General features: G+C 36.1%; 1 protein-coding gene across 1 annotated transcript in view; it reads right to left on the bottom strand.

Moving 5' to 3' along the window:
* The window catches only part of CDKAL1 (CDK5 regulatory subunit associated protein 1 like 1), a 412,737-nt gene that overhangs the window by 146,539 nt on the left and 249,237 nt on the right, over window positions 1–16,961 (bottom strand). Inside the window, exons 10-11 of the mRNA XM_017808582.1 lie at window positions 15,997–16,163; window positions 834–979 (exon numbers count right to left, since the gene is read on the bottom strand). Of these exons, the coding sequence (XP_017664071.1) occupies window positions 834–979; window positions 15,997–16,163 (313 nt within the window). The remainder of the gene's footprint in view (window positions 1–833; window positions 980–15,996; window positions 16,164–16,961) is intronic.

Raw genomic sequence — 16,961 nt, 5'->3', positions numbered from 1 at the left:
TACTTAAGTCATTGAACAGGCATACAAACAAAGGAAGTAAAAAGAGATGAAGTAGCCAAACAAGGTGACAGAAATAATTCTATCTCCACACACATAATTTTTTGACAATCAGTGCAGAAATATCCTTCAAAATATGTCACTATTAACATTTTAAAAACTAAGAAAAAATTTCCTTGGATATTAAATTATTACTTGTAGTTACAAAAGCTTTGCAGGTGGATGTAACTTTCAACTTCAGGCCAGCACAGTAAACACATTAATGATACATTTTATTTCTCACAATTAGCTCCGTTGCTAAGAGAAATAATTTTGAAATTATCCTACAATTAATCAGTCCCATAAGCAAGATTGGAGTATTATTATATTGAAGTAAATTTACATAAGATATAGAATATAAAATACTTATTAAAACAAACAAACACAAAACCAACCCATTTACATTTGCTGGAACTGGAACATCTCCAGTGCACAAAGTATAAAATGCTCAAAGGCCACATTAAAGACAACTTCAATAACTCCAACTTCAAGAGATCTATATATAGTATTTTCAGTATAAAAAATTATTTAAGAATGTATTATTTGAAAAAGATTAGGACTATATTGACAAATTAAAAGCATGTCATGCAGAGATTTAAGATGCTTATAAAAGCTCAAGTAAAGGGGCAAACCACATCAAGCAGCTTACAGAAAACTCGAAGACTTTGAAAGCTTAAAGAACCTCATTCTTTTTCATACCTTAATTATGAAGTTGCAAATAACTGTTTTCAGCCACATGTTCTTGACATTGCAACAAACCCAACACTGTTATTTTTGTCAAATATTAGTCGACTTACTTTTCTTTAAGGAAATCCACTACTTGTTTGAAGTCTGCCACGCAGTATTCTCTCTTCATGTCCATGAGCACACTGTCAGAGGCTGACTGGACAGGTATGTGCAGAAAAGCATACACCCTTGGATGATTGAGAATCTTTGCCATTTCCTAAGAATTATTAAAAAAAAAAAGAAAAAGAAGCTTTAAAGCATTAGGAAAACAATAAAAAAAACCCCTTTAAATTATATGGGGTAAGTATTAGTAGTAATGCTTCTGAAACCCAAACAACACTGAATTGCAATAGCCCGGCTTGGAACAGTAGAGACAGGTGAAAATATTTTAAAGCAATTTTGTTTTAAAAGAAAATAAGAAGAAAGAGATGAGATTGAATTTCCTTTGAGATAGGGATCACATTCCCTATGTAGCACTGATTATGCAATTAAAACAAAATTTAAGAGGCACACTATTGTGAAAATTAGTGCTTTCAGACAGCGGCTGTTTTCAGCCTCAGAAGATGGCAAGGGTTACTTGCCAGAGTGAAATAACTTCTTAGATACCAATATGAGAATGTCTCTAATTGGAGTATCCTTAAAGGATACTTGGCCATTTGGTAATTAAGGTACACCTTGTCATTTGCAAAGCTGCTCCAGTACTGGTCTGAAATGTTACCTCTGTTATTTCAAAGACTCCAGTAATTAAAAGTGCTTGGCTATAAAATGAATAGGATTAATCAGGGGCAGCTTAAAAGCAGAGTGACAGCTTGAAAAGAGACACAGGATGCTACACATTTTGTACAAATGCAAAAGGTCGGAAAGAAAAAAAAAAGTAAAGGTAATAGCAAAGTGCAAACAAACCTCCAAATCAAAGCCAAACCAAACCCCCAACTGAGGCTTAGCAGGGTGAAGGAACGTGAGATGATGAATAGAATATGGCAGTTGCATTTCTTTAATTATTATTATTTACACAATTAAGGACATACAGTCAACCTAGAAAGTTCAAATATTTTTAAAAGTTGAGACAAACCGGGATCTAGACTGTGCACAATATGGTACCATATAGCCTTTAATCTCTATCCTGCAAGAAATAAGTGAACTTGGATAAAGAACCATAATACATGCACTACCAGGTTTTCACTTCAGGTTTTCCCTTTCTCCCTGTGCTGTGACCATATAGGAAAAGGCCTGGGACTGGGCATTGCGCTGCCTGCTCTTCTGCCATGTGCATTCTGCACACTCCAGTCAGGCTCACTCAGACCATTTCTCCTTTTTTCTTTGATAGCATATATTCTGTCTGACAACACATACTGCTGCCAGATTTAGTTATTAGATGCAACTATTTGCAAATTCTTTCCAATCATTAATCAGCAATATTAGCTGTGCATCTAGATTTTCTCTCTCTATTTCTACAAGGTTGGCCTAGAGATTGTTCAGAGAGAAGGCAGACATCCTCATGTCTGTTAATGTTCAGGAATACACCTTTTAAAAGCACTGATTTTTAGACTAAGAATTAAAAACGCTCTCTCAATACTCACCTTTCATCTGACAAACACATGTGTACAAACCCCAAACTCTATCAAATCACTTCTGAAAGCAGTTTTGAAAGTTTCTGTCTAAGATCCTATTACATAAATGTCTAAGAGAAGTGGTTACATTGTTCAGCTATTCTATCTCAGGCATGTAAGCTCGACATTACAGTAACAGCTATACTGATAATGGATGGCACACAGTTTGATTCACAGAAAGGCTAAGTGCAGTGAACCTGGCTCTCACTGGAAGCTGGAGGCAGCTGGTTTCATGAAAAAAAGAGTAAAGAAAAGGCTACCATGCATCCAGACAAATTTTATATGCCCATTTCAAATGGAACAACTTGCCTACGCCCTTAATAATTTCAGATGTTCAGCTAGAATGTATTTTCAAAAATGAATGGCATAGAACAAGTTCCGTAAAATAAAGCAACAAAATTCAGAAAACTTTTATATTTTTTTAAGCTTTAGAAAATCCTGTCAATGTAATTTGTATGAAGGATCCCAGTAGTTATCTGATATTTTTGCTTATCAGTAACAAAATATATTTCTAAAATACGAGAAATAGCAAAAGGGATGAAACCTGAACTATGGACCACAAGCCCACTATTATGCTTATCTCTTAGTTCCAAGTACTTAATTTAATCCTCAAAAACACAGCAATAAGAAACTAATAAAAGTCAAGTTTCATAACATGTTTCGGAATCTGCCAAGTTCTTAAAAATAACTCACCCTACAACACAGAAAAAGAACTTAATTCTTCGCAACTCCTCTCAAATTTTGCATCTTCTGATTAACAGCCTCTTCAATACGTGATTATTTTGTAAATTCTTTTTGAAAGTAATAAATGATTTATTAGAATTTCTAGATCCAAAAGTGTTATTTTATTCCGGTTTTTGTAAGGCCAAAAATCATTTGATAGAAAAAAAAGTACCAATTCACTGTGTCTGTTTGGGATAGAAATATCACATTTAAAAAAAACCTACGTTGTTTTACCACAAAGTTTTGATTTTTAAAGTCACAAGTGTGGAAATTCTCTAGTTATGTGAAAAGGTTGGCTTCATTTCTCTTCTTCACCCTAAAAATGAAAATTTTGCTGTGAAGTATGAAGAGTGAAAATCAAATTCTAAAAATCTCAAAAGTGTTTTCCTATCCAGAGGATTAAAAAAATGCCCCCAGAAAATCCCAAACCCACTAGTTGCTTATTTTACAGGGACATGCAGAATCCTGCTGGTCTCACATTTGATCTCCTTCAGGGGGATGTGGCCAAGAGGGAGTTTATACTTCCTCTACAAGGAACTAAACCGATAGTGTTCAGCAGCCATAGCTAAACAAGACTAATCAGAACTGCTTCTTCTAGTTATCCCCCATGTGAAAAAAAACAAAACTCACATCTTCTGCAATCACTGCTCTCAATAACTTTCAAGACTAAGAACACAACTGTTGTCATTTAAAGTAATTTCCCTTGGTTCTGTACTAATGGGACACAAAATGCCTGGCATTAATTAACTGAACTTTCCAACTGTCACTACAGGTCCCTGTATGCAGTGACGGCCACAAATGTAAGCTCAGAAACATTACTGACTATTCCACTGCATCATTTTGGTGTAAAAAGATGCACATCAGTCCCCCAATATCAAAAAACTTGCATCCTTCAGAAAGTAAATTTCTTGTCTTATGTATCAGAAATGCACATACAACACACACATTATGTATCTGGGAACCCTAATACAATCTAGCTGCTTGTACTTCCAACTAAGAATATTCTGTGAACTGTGAAAGAGATGTAGCAGGTGGTGTTGCAGGGACATCTCATCCCACCCACAGTACTGAAAGGTTTCAGGTATGTTTTAGACACTCAGATCTTCTAGTGATGAGGAGGTTGCAAACAACTCCACTGTGAACTCTGTTCTTATTTTCTGTATCTAAAGCTAAAATATGCCGCATGTGCTTTGAATCAAAGGTCCTACTGGTTAACTGATGTCCCAGCAGGTACTTGAGGATTGTAACAATTAACTTCGTGAATTTAGCAGAACACAAATTATTAACACAAACCAAACACAAGACAGAAATACCTCACGCCCCACTGTTTCATCGTCATTCACTTTTAAGTACCCCTGGTGGTCTTAAATTTACCTTTTAAAATCAGAAACTCAGAGCAAGGCATTCAGAAGGAAAAAGAGTAATGAACTAAACAAAACCTTTGCATGATTACATCAGAAATCCAGATAAATCAATCTTCCAAACTTTGCAGTGTTCAGATATAAATATCATATTTTAACTTGAAGCTTTAAGGCAAGTTTGTTCCAGTCTTACCTTTTATCCTCCCTACACCTAAAACGACACTGAAGTTCTTTACCATATAGGTTTGATTAAATTACAGCTACCATGCACTGAACAGTCATACTTAGTTAATGCAGTCCATACCACAGATTGTACATAGAATACTAGATTTCATCACTTAATAAAACTATTAGTTAATATCATAAAGAGTATTTGAAGGACATCAGGGGCTAACACAGTATCTCAACATTCTAAGCTTAACATCTGTTTCCTGGGTTTTTTTTATAAATATATATATTCTTTTTTTACAAAATACTTCGCATTACTAGATATAATGACATATTTCAGTTAGAAGAAAAAATGCAATATAGAATTTTATTTCCATCTGGAAACAATAAATGAAAAACTTTCTGAAATTATATGACCGTGAAAGAAAATTTCTGTCTTTCATCATGACTGAAAAGCTTATTGCCTTTTCTCCCTCTTCCCCAGAATCTGATAATACGTCTGTGAACGAAGGGACGCAGCACACAAAAATGACATTTTGTGTAGGAATGAAAAGGTCAAAGAGTAGCACAATTTGTTTAAACCAGACTCTACAAAACACAGGAATAATCTACATTTGGAATCTAACAATGTATGTGAAACATCCTTTAGGATACTGATCACATAGGAAATTATTTTTTTCCAGTTTTTAGCAGTTGGAGTATATCAGAACACAAGGCACATTACCAGAATGATTTCTACCTAGTCAGTATATTTTATCCTAGCAATTACAGTACACAAATTTAACCACCTAACCAGAAAATCACTTCTCCTCTTTGTAATGACACCACGTGCAACCACAGAGAACCACAGAGACAATAAACATCAGTTTCTGTGCATCTTCATGTCAGTACCAGCAAGCTGTTCAGTCGGTGATTCTTCCCCCATACCTAAAGTAGGCAAAAATCCAGTATTTGAATTCTGCCTCGTGTTTGAGTCATGATAATGTGAATAACTTGCTTCCTAGCAAAAGGATTTTGTCCTCTGCCAGCAGTGAAGTCCAAAGAAACACTCGTCCATATGGAAACATGACAAAATGGCACTCCCTCAAAACTTCATCCCCTTGTGGCAGATGTTAGTTTGGGATATGTCATGAGGGGTGTCTGCTGACTGTTTTTTTTCAGAAGCCGAGTGGTGCCACCACCAGCACAGTCTGGATGAAAATCAAGTGGTTGTGGCCCATTTTATAAATTCCTCTGCTGCAGTGCAGCTCACGAACAGATGTGATCGTGTGATGCAGGCACGGGAACGATGACACAGTATGATCGAGTCTGGAAAGCCCATAACATGCTCCTGTTTAAACTAATGAACAGGGAACTCTCCCCCCACTTCCCAGCCCCCTGTGAGTAATGGGGCTGTAAAAACTTAAGAACGTGTGGGATGTATAACCACAAACCTCCCCAAGGACACTGGCTGAAAGGCAACGCCTCTCCCTCATCTGTGTATGAAACGGGGAAGATGTAATGAAGCTGCATGATGGGCAAGCTTAGTGGCAACCACTACCTCATGTAATATGACATGACATACTCAGGTCTTTATCCTATCATTAGGATAAAGGCAAGTCACACTGGAGCAGTTAGAAGCCCACGCAATTCTAACCAATGTAATTTGAAACTCAAAATCAAATCTTTGGGTTGCCAGATGGAGGGCAAAAATCTGTTTTGTCATATGGGAAAAATGCCTTCTACATTACCAAACAGAAAACTGGTATTAGCTCAGGCCACCCTTAGAAGTGGATATAAACCAGACTGCAAGCTGTGACTTGCTGATAGGAAAACTAGCCATGAAAGCCATATGCTCAGCCCTAGCTGTTCCCAGCTGTTCTCCTAGGTGCGGGATCTCTCTGCTGCTTCCAACCTCAGAAAACAAACAACCACAGTTAGCTAAGCAATTTTTTCTCCCTCATAGCTACATACTAAGCCTCATCTCTTCAAAAACGAAACCAAGCCATAAAAAAAAAAAAAAAATCTAATACGCTTTCAAAAGCTTGCCACATCTTCCTTTATTAAAAATGAGGACAGGTTAACTCAAGTTCTTGCACAAAAGGTGATATTCAGATAGTATCACAATACAATAACTGTATTTCACAGTCCAAAGGTTCACTTGAAGTTTGTTGCTTCTCTTCTGGTGAGTCAGTGTACAAACAAGGAAACAAACAGCACCTGATTTTTAAACACAAAACCATCAAGAACTCTCCTACTTTGTTAACAGGTACATACATTTCTCTTCAAGATTATACATGGTATACCCAAGCATAAAAAGAGACTCCTTGCAGAGTACCCTTTTTTTGCATTTATCTGATAAAAATGGTAACTCCCAGTACAGATTAAACGCGGGTTACTGAAACTCTTCATAATAAGCAACATGATTCCAATATTAAAGTAGGACTGACTTTACATTGGGTAAAATGTTAAGCATCAGCATCTGCATAGGTTAGATTGCTTCTTACTCAGTCTGTAGTGAGCCCTGAGCCCAAGCACATCTGAGTCTCTGCATCATCAAAACACAGCTGGTTCAGTGACACATTCAGCATTAATACCGCACTAATTTCCGCAAGGTATTGCACACCTTCAGTTCCCACAGGAACTGATGGAAGTTGTGTGGCTGGAAACATGCAGTAAAATGGTTCAGTGCTTTCAAAGATGAGAACTGTTATTGTTGCTGCTGCACCCATCATTACAATCCTAAAGAGATCTTTGTGAAGCTTCAGAGTGCAGTTTGTCCAGTTTCAATAAACTGATTCACTTTAAGATAAAATGTACATTTAATTAATAGCTAGAGTGATGGTTCAATGACTTAAAGCCAGCCAAGCAAATACTAATTCCTTGTGAAATGATTAATTCTGATGTGCAAGAAAATACACACTTTTTCATTTTCTCTGTGGTGCTCTCTAATTTCTCATCATTAAGCACTCCTCAAATTAAATATTTTTTTCCAGAAGTAAATTAGTACTCCTCTTTGCAGTATGTATTAGAAACACATATTGTGAAGTTCCCTAAAAAGGTGATTTATTGCAACAACACACTGCTACTTTAAATAACTCTCTGTCTCAATCATACTTTATGCTAATAAAATCTTGAAAATTAATTAAAGCATAGAGAGGCACACACAATAGGCAAGTAGGACTGTCACACTACCTTTTTGTCTTCAGAAAGCTGGATGAGTGGAATGCTCATCCACATGCTAGTTTCATCCACACTATGCATTTGTTCACCACCTCAAACATGAGAATCCCACAGGACAGAAAAGAATTGATGGTTCCTGCTCAGAAGGAAGTCATAGAATGAATGGCACACCCCTACAGAATTCAGCTGTACTGAGACAGAGCAGTGCCAGGAAGCCTCTCTCTTGTTTCTCTCTATTTCAAAAAAGCAAGTAGAACACCTAAAATAGCATCTGCTTTAGCAGTTTCCAGTGGAAGAAAAATAGTGGAAGGTTTTAATCAGAACTTAAACCTTTAGGCAAGCACTACCACTTTCTTTTGTGAGCTGACCTAAATTTCATAATAAAACAGAATAAAAATATTCTAAACCATAATGACAAGATTGATTATCACAGAATTTACATTCTTCAGTAGCCCTTGCACATTTAACACAACTAAATCAATTGAATTCAAAGACTAGGTAGAAGAAATTTTATGTCTTTTCCTCAATTAATGGTATAGAATGGTACAGAAACCCAAAACCAATATTATTGTGCAGTTTTATTAAAGTTTCTAGAATGCATTATATTTCCTTCTTCTCATTTTTAAAGAATAATCACCTAAAAAAAGATCAACCTTTTTTTAAACAAATGCCAAAGCCTAACGAAGCAAGCAGTCTTACTGAAGATTATGTAGATGATGTTGCAAAGCACAGCAAATGTGACAGCTCATCTATCAAAGAAAACAAAAGGGTTTATGCATCTAAACTAAACAGAAGCTTTTGGAACAGCGTGGAGAGTAGTTGGTAGAACTTTACTTATTATAATACAAATAACTAGGAAAGTGAAATCTTATTTGTTTAACAATGAAGGCAGAAATATTAAAAGAAAATGGCATAGCTTGTTATGCAAACTATATATTTGATAATAGCTTCTACCTCAATGCCTTAAAGAACATGGCAACTGATAAAATTCCCGCTTTATTGAGCACAAATGCAGTGTCCCATATATGCATTACCCATTCTGTGAACATATTGCTCAATTAATGGTGACTTTTATTTTCTGCTAGTAATTCACCAAAGCTCCAGCTCCAAAGGACTGCTAGGATGAGACAGCATTATAAGTAGACAACCTGACACTCAACACAAGATTGAGTGTGCATCTGTCTGCATTTAAATGCTCTTCATTCTTATGCTATCTAACGAGCAAGAGAAACATTCATATGAGTAAATCATAATTAAGGTACAGTTAATATGCACACCTTTAACTGGTCAAATAGTGTGCTATGTAATGTTAACTCCTTTTTGCAACACCAATTCTTATTCACAGATTATTTAATACAGCAGAGCAATAGATGCATGCATAAAATATTCCATCTTGATGGAAAACTGAATTTTGCATAAATAAAACCAGTTCTTTCTCTGTTTATCTCAAAGAATGTTTTCTACTAGTGTTTATAAAGAACAGGAGCTTTGTTCCCAGTAACACAAATCTTCCTTCCACATTGCCTGGAAGGCAACCTTTATTGTTCATCAAAGTTCTCAATACAATAACATTGTTAAAATTTTTGAGAGCACCCAAGATTCACAAATACAACATAAAACCTTCAGGAAGAGTAAAAGGGGTTCTTATTTTGACATTTATTAAGCCAAATCATATTCTACCAGCTGGAAATGAACATGTCAGCAAGCATTTACAGACACTAGGATCTGCTGAGTCTGAGATCTTAAAACGCTAGATTAGAGGAAGTGGTGTGACAAAACGTATCCCAAAGCACAGCACAGTTTCATCCACTTCCTAACCCCATAATATCAAAAAATATATTCACTCTGAGGTGAGCTCATGTTCCCATGACACCATGTCTTAAGGAGCAATTGCAAGGAAATGTGCTATATTTGAAAACCCCAAAGACAAAGAACACTGTCAGAGGAAGAACAGGAGAGACAGATTATTTTAGTACTAAAAAATAAAAAGCAGGAATACACAGAGTAAGCAAAGATGCATACACAGCTTACATAGGACGAATAAGCACTTAACATAATACCAAAGAAAATAGTAAATGTCCCTTCATTCCCCCCCCCATTTTCTTTCTTAGAAGCCCAGATGCAACTGCCCCTGTTCTCCTCCCTTTAGTATCCGAGATTCCTTTCAATTATACTGCTATCAAAACAAATGCAGTTTGCATAGAGACAACTTTGTAATTATGGCAAGGGAAAGTTGCATGGTCCATCGACTACAAAACGCTACAAAACTCACAGTAATAAGAAGTCAAGAGCTTAACTATTCATTTATTTAAATGTATGCTGCAGTTTTCATTTTTTCTGGTCAAATCAACAGATTTTAATTGGCACTTTCAAAAGCAGCAGTCTATGAAAATGACAAAAAATAACACTAGAAACAAAACAAATACATACCCTAAAGGCCTTTTAATTCTTGAATAATGCTGCCCTTTTATTTACCATTGAGAAAAGTGTGCATATTATTCCCTTTTTAAATGCAGTTCAAATCAGCTTACACTCTAGGTTATTCAAAACTTGCTTATGCACAATGCTCAAAAATGCTTGGTGCACTCGGAGGAAAAAAGGACAATATAGAAAAAAAGAAAAGTGAATTAGTTATTTCACTGTAATACATTTCTATGTGCTGTGTCAGGGCACGTTTGAGGGAGCCATCTGTAGAGTATCAGCTTCAATGAGGGTACGGAACATGAACACTGAGCTGACATGAAAAATCAAAGCAAAAGAGCAAAGAAATACTATTGCAACTCGTGGTACACTTGGCACACCTTATGCATTTAAAGACACTGCTGCCATCCAGACTCCATCTCAGTGGCTGGTGTACCACTCAAATGTCCTGAATTAATAACGGAGATAAAGCCCCCAGATGGCATATAGTATGGTTTGAGACAGACTCATTTTGACAGGTGACAAAGATGACTACTCATCTAGTCATGTGAAATTAAGCACTTACGGGAATGGCAGGTGTGAACTGCCTCCTTTATACAGATTTGGAAGCATCCCATCACTCACAGAAAGTGCCATACTAAAATCCCAGACAACTCTGGAAGTACAGTTAGACTTAAATCTGCAAGAGGTAAACTGAGGCTGAGACGTGAGTCCCTGCCTTTTTAGAGTCTGGATGATCTATATTCCCTTGTGATTTGGACAGGGCCCCAGTTACTTAAAAAGAAAATTCAGTTATGGAAAAGTGAAATATAATCAGGGCAAAAATTAGTATCTAACACTATGCCACAAACATTAATTAATTTCAAGCTGCTATACGTTTGGCCTTATTTCTTACTTTTCAGACTAACTCCCTTTCATCGTTTATCTCCTGCCACTGTTTTAATGGACTTTTTCCAACCCTCCCGCTCCATCAGTCACTGCAAGTAGATGTTAAACACCATCTCACTGGAGCACTAGCTAGCTTTGTAACAGGATTGTAGAAAAAATGCCTGGAGGTTACTTCTAAAGCAGGGTGTATTCCTTACGCACTTCTGCTACATGTTGATACTATAAGATGATAAAATCTTTGCCATCTGGCAGTGTGTGTAATTAGAGCAGTAGCTCTGTGCAAAGACATATGGGCAAGAGTACACAAGGTAACCACACACACATGCACTCCTTTTAGGTTTTGCTAAGATTGTAAAATGGACTCTAACACTAACCTTCTCCTTCACTTTTAACATCACATAAAATTTAGAAAAAAAAATAAAATCTGAGCTAAATTATTTTTCCCTGACCATAGTTCATGTCTGTTTACTAAAACTTTCTGCCATGTAGATAAAATTCCAAGTTTTTCTCGATGCCGTGTTGCATCGACATATTAAGAGAGGACTGGACATATCTCCCACTGCACATATTGCAAAATCTCAGTTTGAGACCAAACTTCAAATAAGTAAGCAACATGCCTCATTATGTATACATTCAAAGAGACTCTAAGACTGCGAAAGAGCACTTTGGAAAACCACAATACTACCTCCATTGCTCAGCCAGATTTTCTCCAAGAGGAAAACTGAAAATGTCCTCTGCAGGTAAACCACAAGCTCCAACTTTTTTCTCAGTCTTAGTACTACGATCAAGAGAAACAAATGTTGAGGTCTCCAGTCCTTCAGTTTCTTTAAACACACCAAATAACCCTCTCTGTCATACCAACAAACCTCATGTGGGAGAAGTCCTACAAGGATCGGCTGCGTTCACATTCATTGCCTGTTCAAAGCAGCAGTGAAATTTTAAAGTGCAATTTCCCATGCTCCCTTTATGGCCATCGGTTTGTTCAGTCTGCAGGGTGACCTTGTAGTGGGCAAACTAAATTCACATCCAAGGAAATCAGTAGCCATACTCCAGGTTCACAGTGAGTGTACTCACTGTGATGGGAACAGAGGGCTTCAAATCAATGGTCTGTCTTTGAAATAGCTTTGGATCATAGGTAGTGGGAAAGTCTGACTAACAGAATTAGACTGACTTTGAGGTAAGGACTCCAAAATGCAGGTAAACCTAAATATAGTGGTTTCACTACCAAATTCTGTGATTTCCTGCTTTTGCTACTTCATACTACTCACTAAAGTAAGCGCAGACATCATCTGTAGCTGAAGAAAATAGCAGATAAAATATTTAGTATTTTTACACCCTGAATAGTTGTGATAAAGGCTCTTTTTGTAATGACTCAGCTCAGTATGCAGCATATCAAAAGGTGTTTAATATTTTGCATGACTGTAAAAGACTGTATGGTTCCAAATACTTCTTTCTTTACAAATAAAAAGGCCTAACCAAATGCAGAATTTACAGTTTGAAAACATATGGTTGCTTCTCATCCCAAGACTGGTCATGCTCAACACGGTACTATTACCCCCATATTTACTGAATAAAAAACTAAAGTACTAAATTGTGAGACCATACAACACAAGCATATTGAGGATTTTCAAGAGATTAACAGCATCCCCTAAAACAACAACCAGCTTTAAGTACAGGATGACATTTACCTGACAGCAGCACCTGAAGGCACTAGGTATGCTCAGTATTTTAAATCATATGAAATCTTAAACTGACTCTGTTCAATCACATTATCCGTAAGTGCAATGTTTTCCTCATTCACTAAGGACATTAGCATTGCTGCAACATTATCCAGGGAATTCTTTCCTTCTGCTGCATCTGTGCCATCAACAACTCACCACACTAATCTGGGCACCCCTATTCTTTTTATCTCCAATCTCCTCACATCCTGAAAACTGAAAGGTGCAGACACTCCAGCAAAGAGTAAAATAAACCTGTGAATTCCAAGGACATAATGAAGCCAATGACCTGATGCTTTGAATGATGAGTGATTAAAATATACAACAACAACTGGAAGGAAAACAGATTTTAGTAAATTGTTTAAAAAACTCATATATAAGTAGCTAACAAGTTCTAATGATAGAAGAGTCCATGTATTACTACAGATCAGTATTGAAAAAAATATACATAGCATCATCTCTGGAAACACATATTTTTAAAACATTTAACTTACAACTGAGTGTAACTGGAGAAAACAAATATATGTTAATAAACTTTGTTACTAGCTTAGGAGGTTAGAAGAATAAGACAGACATAAAACTGGCCAAACCTTTTACCTGCAGGTAAGCTCCAATAAATATGGGAAAAGTGTAAATGAATCAAAATAATTGCTTTTAGACTGAGTCTCCAGGGAAGCTCTGTCTAGATCTTAAAATTAATTTATACTTTTACATGACTACTGTTGCTCTATTCTACATATCAGACGTGTTAATTTCTAAAGTGAAATAAACTCTTGCCTAGCAGTTGCATATGTTCAGTTGTATGCAAGCTGTATTGCTAAAAAATTTCTGATTTTTAAAAAGAATACATGACTGGAATAACTTGGTCCTTTTCATTGTATATAAAAAGTGACACAAGATTAGTACATTTTCAAATGTAAAATTTTTTCACAGAAAGCCAAACAACATCCTAATTAGCAAGATGATTTCTAACAAAATAAATTATTAAAATGCAGCACCTTTTAAAACAATTAATGAAAGATGTTTGAAGCAAATAACCCAACTTCATACCTTTCTTAAGAGATAACAGATCTACATCTGGATTTTATCCTCATCAACTGACACGAAGGTTAATCACTTTCTCATTTAATTTGGGTTTTTTTTTAACAAATTATACTTTTACCCTTTCCTCAACTGAAAAATTAAAAGCACATTCCCCATAAAAAGTTTATTTTGTTTAGTGAAAATGTATACAGAAGACTGCTAACACTGCCCAGTGATCCTTCAAAGACAAGTCTGGTGAGCTTAGAAGAGGAGATAAGATAAAAATGCAGAAGGCAAAAATTTTTTTACAAATTTAGTTTGTCAAATCATCAAAATTATGTCACCAAATTTCAAGCTCAGAAATTCTTAGTCACATGTGAAACACAGAATTGTGATTAAATAATCCTTTAAAAAAATCATATGAACTGGAAATTGTATGGAACACTGAAGATGACAAGCAACAGCAGATGTTGTCATTATACAATAAGGCTGGTGCACACATAAAGCATGCTCTGCACAGCAACATTCAAGACACTCATTTTCAATAGGTTCTCATGAATTCCTCATGACACATAAAAATCCATTTTAAAGAAATGAAAGTATTTTTCCTAAATATGAGTCAGATAAAAGTCCTACCTACAGCACTTTCTAGAAAGTTTAGAAACGGGAAGAACAGAGACCATAAATTTACAGACTTGTGAACAGAAAGCTCACACTTACTATGTTGGCTACTGATTGAAGCAAAGCAATATTCTTTCCACTTTTCTCAGATTATATCAAATTAAGACTACTACAGTGCCTCTTACCTGGGCAGAGCAGTTTGCTATTTACAGCAGCTGATTTTTCTTTTTTTTTTTTTTTTAAAGCTTCTAAAAGTACCCATATGATGACCAGCAGTGACAAAAGCAGCAGTCTATGCCAAACCATTAAATAACGCAAATAAAAAATTTAAGCAAAGACACTAACTAAAAGCTTGATTTGTTTTTGTACAAGATGCTGAAAAACGTTAAAATAAAAAAAAAAGAAAAGAAGAAAAACTTGAGACAGATATGAGAGTCTGAGACACAACACAAAGCTCTCACAAACAACCACACCACTTCCTAAAGGCTTCTATCAGGTGTGCTGTTAAGACTCTTAGTGAAGCGTATGTTAAACCAAAGAATAAAATAAGCCAGGAATTTTCTTGCAATTTTCTGCATTTTGTGTTCTGTAGCTGGAGAAGTGAAAACCTGCTTATTCCTATCAAGATGAAATTCTCCTAGTCCACATGATTCAACATTAGGGAAAGGTACAGTTATGGCACTCTAGTGAGAAAATACTGTCCATGACACCTTAAGGAAACACAAGGGCAACTATTAATGCTATAATATCTCTGGCAAAGCAGCATGGACACCAGCTATTTATCTGGGTATTGCTGATGCACATGGTTACAAAATTTACCTTAAACTACATCCTTCCCTGCTTTTTTCTTCACTTTAAAATTGGGTTCATTCTGTGAACAGTTCCTAGGAATTTCAATAAATTCATCTGGTGACAGAATCCAACAAAACCAACCCAACTTTGAGAAGAAACTCTCATTTCCTCCTCTCTGTGCACAGGATACTCTTTCAAATTCACACTCTTGTACACTCTGTAGCTTCTAATCTCATTGAACTACTTTGTTACATTTTTTTAAAATAGTTATACTTAGATTTATATTTCTTATCATTAAGTCTACAGACTCTAAAAATAACATGTGAAACAGGATAATGAATACACCATTGAGAGAGACCAGCATATAGTGTTTCTGGAAATATTTGCCTGAGTTGTAGCAGGAAGACAAATTCAATCCCAGAGTCTATCACCTCCTAATGACATTTCCTTTAGTTATTGGAAACACTAGTCATACACAAAAATGAACATCACTACAATAAGGTCCTACACGTCAGAGATCTCAGTAATATTATGATTCCAAAATCATTTGAGTATCTTATTATTTCAATAACTTGCTGTGTCAGGCAAATGGCTTAACACTGTTAGTCTAACTCTATAAATTTACGTGAAGTCTATAATTTTTTCGAGTTACCGCTTAAAATGAAACACACTGCACACAAGGTTCCATGCTGACTCACTCAATGAATGTCTATGTCGGCACATAAATGATTCTCTTTTCTTCCTTACCTCCAGATGCTCTAAAATATAGGGAGGGTTTGTCATGCCAAGCCTCAGCATAGCTCCCTCAGGAATAACTTCAACCAGCTTCCACAGAAGGGTGGGGAGGTCTGTGCCAATGTCTCTGCCATAAGCCCCTGTGTCTTCACTGGTCAGCCATATCTCACAAACACCCTCTGCGAATAAAAGAAAGAGATAATTAACAAATCTGTTTTAGAGCTGTTTATTTTATCATACAGCTGCTCACTCTTTTAAATGCACTATTTCACAAGGCTATTATGCAGCCAGACTGGATATTCAATTGCAAGGGGGAGGGAAGGAGAAGGAAGGCTTATCCCATGGGTAGCAGTGGGTTATTAAGTTCATTTTATGAGCACAAGAGTGCTACAACAATGCTGTAAATTATCATTGCTGTGGAGTGATTAACATTCACAGCCAATGACTAATTCTGTGCTGCCTCTACAGCAAGTCAGTCAAGTTTAGTACTCTATCCTATTTTTTGAGCTTAATTCATTAAACACCACAAGTGACATTACTCAAGTAGAGTTTGCATTAATGGTTATTACTAGCAGTTAGCTTATTAACTGGTAAGCTTCCAACAAGCAAATGCAGCTCTAAAGCACTGTGATTAAGGTTCCTCCTAGAATAAATATTAAAAACTTGTATTCTTTAAATTATACAATTAGCAATGCAATATCAAGGTTGTATTGAAAAGGTTAGTGACCACTGAATGATAGTACAGGAAAACCTGCTTCCTGGCAGTTAATGCTTTTTTTCTCCATCAGTCAGAGCCTCTGGAAGCAGTATATTTGATTTATATTGTAAATAGCAACCTTGAACACTGATATGTGGTAATAATATCCTCCTACTCAAAGAGGGGAAAGATTGTACCACCCTTTAATAATAGTTGAAAGGAATAAGGTTTCATGCAGCCAATTCTACTGGTCTGCGCCGCTTTCATCCTTTTTGCATTG

The sequence above is a fragment of the Lepidothrix coronata genome, unplaced genomic scaffold (genome assembly GCF_001604755.1).
Source record: "Lepidothrix coronata isolate B3197 unplaced genomic scaffold, Lepidothrix_coronata-1.0 Scaffold23, whole genome shotgun sequence".
NCBI classification, from domain to species: Eukaryota; Metazoa; Chordata; class Aves; order Passeriformes; family Pipridae; genus Lepidothrix; species Lepidothrix coronata.
This window is presented reverse-complemented; position numbering and strand designations above follow the sequence as displayed.